The 7186-nt window shown below is 41.3% G+C and overlaps 1 protein-coding gene across 6 annotated transcripts in view; it reads left to right on the forward strand.

Annotated features, from left to right (window-relative positions):
• plxnb1b (plexin b1b) overlaps positions 1-7186 on the forward strand; it is a 98616-nt gene that overhangs the window by 64896 nt on the left and 26534 nt on the right. For all 6 annotated transcript variants that reach the window (XM_053683656.1, XM_017479953.3, XM_053683659.1 and 3 more), the window contains 5 exons: positions 978-1160; positions 3897-4025; positions 5034-5134; positions 6091-6223; positions 6900-7056. In XM_053683656.1, the coding sequence (XP_053539631.1) occupies positions 978-1160; positions 3897-4025; positions 5034-5134; positions 6091-6223; positions 6900-7056 (703 nt within the window). The remainder of the gene's footprint in view (positions 1-977; positions 1161-3896; positions 4026-5033; positions 5135-6090; positions 6224-6899; positions 7057-7186) is intronic.

Raw genomic sequence — 7186 nt, forward strand, 5'->3', positions numbered from 1 at the left:
AGTAATTACACTGAGGTGAAGTGGATTAGATTGGATGTGTTTTACAGCTTGCTTTACAGTTCTTTCATTGCTTGGGGAATTCCTATGTGTGGGTTGTGGAGACAGATGGGAGCTGATCCTAACTGAGTAGTGGGTATTGATTCTCCATATTGTTAAGTATCCCTGATAAAGGTCATTCCAGGTGAGACGACCACTGATCTCCCAGCAGCCCTGCACTATAGCTCGGACTTTGCTGTTTAAACACGGCTCCGTGGAATCAATATTCAAAACGTTGCTTATTCTGTGCGATGTAGACACCGATGCTCCAGAAGTGCCAAATAGGTCAGCAAGCACTATCTCCATCTTCATGAAATTCGACTATGGATTTAAAAAAAAAAAAACCCCAAGATTATAAAGCGAGAGATGTATAAGAACAGTGACTAGTAAATTCAAATGTGTTTCTAATATAGAAATGCAGAGTCACTACTGAATCACGTTGTTTATCTGCTCTCTCTCTCGCTCTCTCTCAGGCATGCAGAATCAGGTTAGGCCCCAAGGCTGTTAGATTATAAAAGCAGAAACAAATCTCTTTTAGAGCCTTTGAACGTCAAGGCCAGATGCCTACCATAGCTGTGGCTCCAGCCTCCTACTTGGGCGTTGTCAATCTTTTGCACAAGAAAGAGTGAGATAATAAGTGATGTCTCTGAAAAAGACCAAATAAGCGGCATGAATGTTCTATTTATTTATTTATTTGTTTATTTATTGAAAAATATTTTCAGATAACACTGGTGCACTGGATTATTCTGTGTATTTAGGAGTTTATGTAAATGAATAATAAAGTCAGCGTTGTAATTATGCTGAAGATATTCCACATCATTGATGCGTAGAGATGCAGGATCTTGGAGCTGATCAGTCATATTGGAATAGATTTTCTGATATTTCTCTTAACAAGTTATTTGTGTGTGTGTGTGTGTGTGTGTGTGTGTTTGTGTCCACAGACCACTCTCGAAGCTTACCCATGTGGCTCTGACCACACTCCAAGCCCAATGGCCAGCTGTGTGCCAGTGGAGGCGGAGTCCATATTGGACAGTCCATTTGCTCGTCTCACTGCAGTAGCTATTAGTGTAAAAGCAAATCACACCATTGCTTTTCTGGGAGACTCTAGGGGAGATTTACACAAGGTAACTTCCCCCCCCCCCCCCCCTTCTTTATTAAATATGAAATGCTCCCTTATCATGACCTGAATTATGCCAAGATTGATTCAATCGAGGTATTTGTTTTCTTTAGGTTCTCTTTTTAAGTCTTAAGCAGTGGCCCAAACGACGTACTATACACTATGTACTTACACTATGCACTGTATATTCTACCCTCTAGCGTATGAAATTTAGATGGGTTATATCGTCTCAAACGGAGCACTAAAGATTTTTTTTTTTTTTTTTTTTACTAAACGAAGGTCGATGGCAGATGACGTCAAATGCACGTAATAGCTTTAGCAGAATCAACGAAAAAGAATTTCACCATATCAATGTAAACATGTACAGTAAAATGACGACATTTATTTACTGAAGTTTTCAGACTCCCTTTTTTTGTTCAATTCTGAGTAGAAATGAGCCAGTGTCAGTGCCTGGTAGCTCCGCCCCTCTGCAACGTTGCAACTGCTTCAGTGCATGAAGTGTCCAAAGTTCCACGTTTCATTTATTTATTTATTTAATAGGTTGAATAAATGCATCGTCCAGGTGCCTGAAGTGCACTTCTTCTTGTTGGAATTTTCAATATGAACAAAGTCCTCACGCTATTTATAATACAAACCGGCACAGAATAGCGCATAAGTGTGCGATCTGGTACACCCGTGTAATCTTGAGTCTCTGACTACGGGGTTTTTTTTTTTGTTTTGTTTTTTTGCGAAATCCACATTGTTTTTGAACTCTGCTGTTGTTATTGACAGCAGTAGCGAGATATGAATTGTACGGGAGAAACTAATCTTCATCAGCGATACACGTGGCTCCAAGCCTGACGGAGTAAATCCAGAGAGGATGAATTTCTCAGAGGATGAAACACACAAAAGGATTGAACCTTCATGTATCCTCATGTGGAATGTTCAATTCTGTCTCTTGGCTTCATATTTTGAAGCTTCGCTCGTCGAAGCTCGTTGAAACGTTACCACGAGACACTACAACCACTGTTGAAAGAAAGCGAGAGCTTAACAGTGATGTGTGCTTTTCCTCATGATCTGAAGGAATTCACCAAAAATGCTAAATAAAAAATAGCAACTACAGTACAAAACATGTAACATCCACTTCTATACTGACAGTTTACCACAGCGTCTACAGATCTTTCAGTAGAGTCTCTTCTTTTCCAGCCTGCTAATGAATATTCCTGTGAAGAAAAGAGTGTAGTGTGTGTATGACTAGCCTCTTTGTCGCTCGAATATAGTACAGATGTCACTCACTAGTCTTGCTAAAGAGAAGGGGAACACAATATTTCTTTGTCTACATACACTATTAAAACAGCGTAACGGCACATGCCAGATGTGAATAGTGATGCTCACACTGTCTCTCTGGGGGGGATGAAAAAGTTTTTCCATTACCTTTACTCTTGAGCAGTTAGTCTGGGTAAATGATGTAATAACCTCAAGTAAAGGAAATACGCCAAGCACATACCCATTCTTTATTCCCGTTCTACCTTTTAATCCCAAACTAGATATTAGATTGGGAATTAAAAAAGGAAAAAAAATGGCAATAAGTGCAATAAAACTCACCATTAGTTAAAGTATAGCAGAAGTAAAGAAGATAAATAGTGCGAGTGAAACGTTTGTGGCTGCAGGAGTTAAAACGTCTCATGCTGTTTTAAGAAAGTTTATGTATAAGTTCAAGCTCAACAAGTCTGAAAATGAACTCATTTCTGGGTTTATCGAATATAAGGGTCAGTTCTGTACGCTACCAGTCCAAGCTGTGGAGACACTGACGACGTTTACATGGACAGCTGTAATCTAATTATTGACCTTATTCTGAGTAAGACGATATTGTGATTAAGGTGTTTACATGAGTCGCTTTTAGAATACTCCTGTCATGTTTAGGTTTTACACGTTATAGAACATAATTAGATTAACGGCACACGTCATTACGTCACCGCGCCACGCCGTCCGACGTCCCTCCAGAATTTCACGTATCGACATACAGTTCGTCTTCGTCAGGGTACCGTATACAGTTCTGGGTGTTTTTATTTTTCATTTCACGAAAGCTGCAGTTAATTATTTGTCAAGCTATACACGCAAATAGACGACGGCTTGAAGCCATGGGCTACGTCCCAAACCGCATATTTACGTACTATATATTAGCTGAAATACCTGTATCTCGCCTACTATATAGTAGGTAAGTACGCGGTTTCGGACACAGCCATGCTCACAGCCGTGTGTGATCGTGTCCCGTCGCAAAATGCGGTGAAAACTCCCACACGACATTAATAGTGTGATTAAGGTGTGTACATGTCTGTAACGCACGTCGATAATGCGACTAAAACAGGAATACTCCACGTCTTAATTCGCTTTGTGTTTACTTCGAGTATGACTTTAATCGGATTAAGGTAATAAAAAATTGCTGTTTACATGCTAGTTTCTTAATCAGAGTATCGTCTTAATCGTGTTAATATCGGATTATTGTTGTCCATGTAAACGGACTGACTGGTACGTTGCATCTTTGTAACACAACATCTTTTTTTTTTTTTTTTTTAATGTATGCTGTTCATTTTATATATTGTCTTGTATTTTAACTGGTCCCTGAGACTGTACTGAAAGTTTTGATGTATGGGATTATTGTTTTCCTTGATTTGATCACTCGGCCCTTTCTGTATTTGTCCAATCTCTTTCTGTCATTAACTTGTACATTAATGTAGACATTCGTGGGGATCTGTGTTTACAGGTGTTTCTGGGTCCTCACGGTGAGGTGGAAGAATATGCCGTTATTCCCATTCAGTCGAACGCAGCGATCAGCAGCGAGCTGACTCTCGATGACTCGGAGGAGCACCTGTACATCATGACCAGCACTATGGTAACATTTCAGCTGCCTAAAATAAACTGTCCTATGAACTTGTTGAACATAAGCTGTTCACCTGCATATCAGATTAGAACATTGAACCTAGAATTGTTCATGAAACAGGGCATGGTTAGTTAACAGTGGTTCCTGAACCCTGGTCCTGAAATAATCTCGCCATGCCCATTCTATTGTTTTTTTTTTTCCATCACACACCAAGTCCACAAAAGGTTTCTTATCCATCTGGGTCAATATAATATAATACAATGTCTATAAATGCGTCCACTTTAGATTTTCTAAAGGCGTACACAGAATATATTTCCTTTAAATACAGACTCTTAACTAGACTCGAAACTGTTTATCTCTTAAGCCTGGTTTGCAAATGTTTCCATACCTTGTTTCAAAGCGCTCACGTTCAGGACAAAGACAGGATTTTGGATGTCAGATTGATGACTCAGACACACATATAGAACTAAATGAAACCCCTAATCATTACAATTCAGGCAAAGAGAAAAGAGCCACAGTGAATGTTCTAGACCAGAAGACTGGTCCAAAAGTACTACCACATAAGCAGGAATATTATTCAGTAGGTTGCTATACCACAAATATTCGCAATACGGTACAAAGTGCCTAATTAGATTTTTTTTGGATGACGTCCGCGGAAACAAGAAAGCACGCGTGTCATTTGCACGGCACAACAAGTTACGTCATGCAGTTCTGCAGCCACATGGTAATTTGCAGTCCATTCAAACATTACTTTTACAGACGAAGCGGACCACTTATCTAGACAAACTATCAAGCGAAGGCATGTTTCGTTGGCGAGTCATGAGCATTTGATGTCTAAACTTGTACTATTGTCGTATCAACTGGAAAGGAAAACATAGCTGAGTGCATGTTTGTGTGTGAATGATGGAAAAGTGTGTTAATGAGCGCTTCTGCAGCTGAATAAATACATACTTCTGGAATAGAGTTTCAACTGATACGTTATTAACCTGTGTGTGTGTGTGTGTGTCGGTGTGTAAATAGCTGGCGAAAAGGCCCGTCGCGGAGTGTCACCTGCACCTGGACTGTCAGTCATGTCTCTCCGCTCGAGACCCTTACTGCGGCTGGTGTGTGCTGGAGGGAAGGTGAGATTGTGTACACACATGAGCATGAGCACAGACACACACACACACACTCACCCTGTCCTAATGGCTTCTTAAGCCCTGTTCCAACGGTCATTCTTTGGTGCTGAGATCTAGATCTATGTTACCCAAAGGTTATGAGTTCATTATAGCTCGGCGTTCAGCAACACTGATGGAGAAGTCACAATCCGAGTTATTCGTTCCTCAAGTTCTTATGCAGAAGCATTATGAGCTTTGATGGTGGGCCTTCCATCTTCTTATTGGTCTTGGTTTATAATCGCAAAGGGTCATGGGTAAAACAATGCAGCCGAATTCACATTGGAACTGTTCAGACTTGGTATTACTGTCCATCTACAACGATCTGATCACAAGTGAACAGCCGAGATGGATAGATATTCACGTCCGGTATTATCATGTGCAGTGGCGTAGAAGTGAATTTCCGAGGAGATAATGGTAATGATAATGAGCCTTTATTGGTCACATATACATTACAGCACAGTGAAATTCTTTTTTCTTCGCTTATCTCAGCATGTTAGGAGGTTGGGGTCAGAGCCATGAGGAATATTATACTAATACACAAAACAAAATCCCCACTGTGGGATTGGTCCTTGTGGACGTCACACGCACACAAAAATAGGGAAGTGGTGGCTCCGGCTTTGGGCTACAGATCGGATCCTAGCACCACCGAGTCACTTTGGATTAAAAGCATCAGGCAAAATTAAATGTAAATGTAAACAAATAAGGAATACAAGTGTGGGCAGGGCAGAACTATTATATATATACTTACATAATATAGGTCTACAGCTGTGAAAATTATTACAGTTCATCAGTGTCAGTAAACACAATGCACATCCTTTTCACATCTCTTGTGTCCCGAATGACTTGAGTGAAACACACTACTTGACTGTCTGTCATTGTTGAAGTGTATACGATGTACCCCGTCTCTCTGTCCGTCTCAGGTGTGGTCAGCGTGGTGAGTGTGCACGCGGGGGACAGGCTGATCAGTGGCTGTGGAGTTTTGATATGGAGCAGCAGTGTCTGACAGTCCAAACCATCACCCCATCAAACATCAGTAGAGAGGAGAGCAGGACAGTAGGTCCCTCACACACACACACACACACACACACACACACACACACACACACACACACACACACACACACACACGCGCGCGCGCGCCACTCCTCTCTATTTCAGGGTACCGTCTGTCTAATAATACTCACTGATATCCCTGTACACATGTGGGAGTATGCATGCATGTGCATGCAGTTCGGTGCGTGTTAGGCCTGGAATCTTGGCAGTGTACAAATTTGCTTGTTATTTTTGTCACAGTGAGCAATAGATGGCTATTGAGGAAGTGCATATCAGTATAATGACGAAAAATAACAACATTAATCATGGGTTTGATTTAATAGCCGGGGATAAGAGCTCACGTAGTTCATAGAAAACGGGAGGAGGTCGAGCCAGACAGAAGGAAATAGCAGAGAAAAGACGGGATGTAGCAATTTTTTGCGATATAAGGAAATGTTCGGTGCGTGTTTTTTGTTCAAACGAAGCAAAATTCAAAACACTTGAGGAGCTCCTTAAATTAGATCGCTTTAGTCCCTTATGTTTCTTTTCCTCTTAAGCATAAGCCATAATTGCTGCTTTGACACCACTGTGCCTGTGGAGAGGGGCACGCTGGTCTAGTCCAGTCCAGTTTAGACACACCAAATGGAACGTGAAACAAATACATAATTTGATGATTCTAACTCATTTCACTCCTCAGATCACTCTGTCCATCCCTGGTCTCCCAAGGCTCAAAGATGGGGAATCATATTCCTGTTTCTTCCAAGACACTTCCTCTCCTGCCACCATCTCTGAGAGCGGGGTCACCTGCCCCTCACCAGACCCCCAGAAAGTCCCCGCTGTGTCACCCGGCCAAGGTGAGACAGACCTGACATTAGCTGCTTCTCTTGGTTGATCTGTGTCATGGATTGATTCCCAGAGTGAGTAAGGCTGGGGATCATAAAGTCGCTTGTCTCTAATAATAGCTGTGTGTTGGAATTGTGTTGA

Source organism: Ictalurus punctatus, chromosome 11 (assembly GCF_001660625.3).
Source record: "Ictalurus punctatus breed USDA103 chromosome 11, Coco_2.0, whole genome shotgun sequence".
Lineage (NCBI taxonomy): Eukaryota > Metazoa > Chordata > Actinopteri > Siluriformes > Ictaluridae > Ictalurus > Ictalurus punctatus.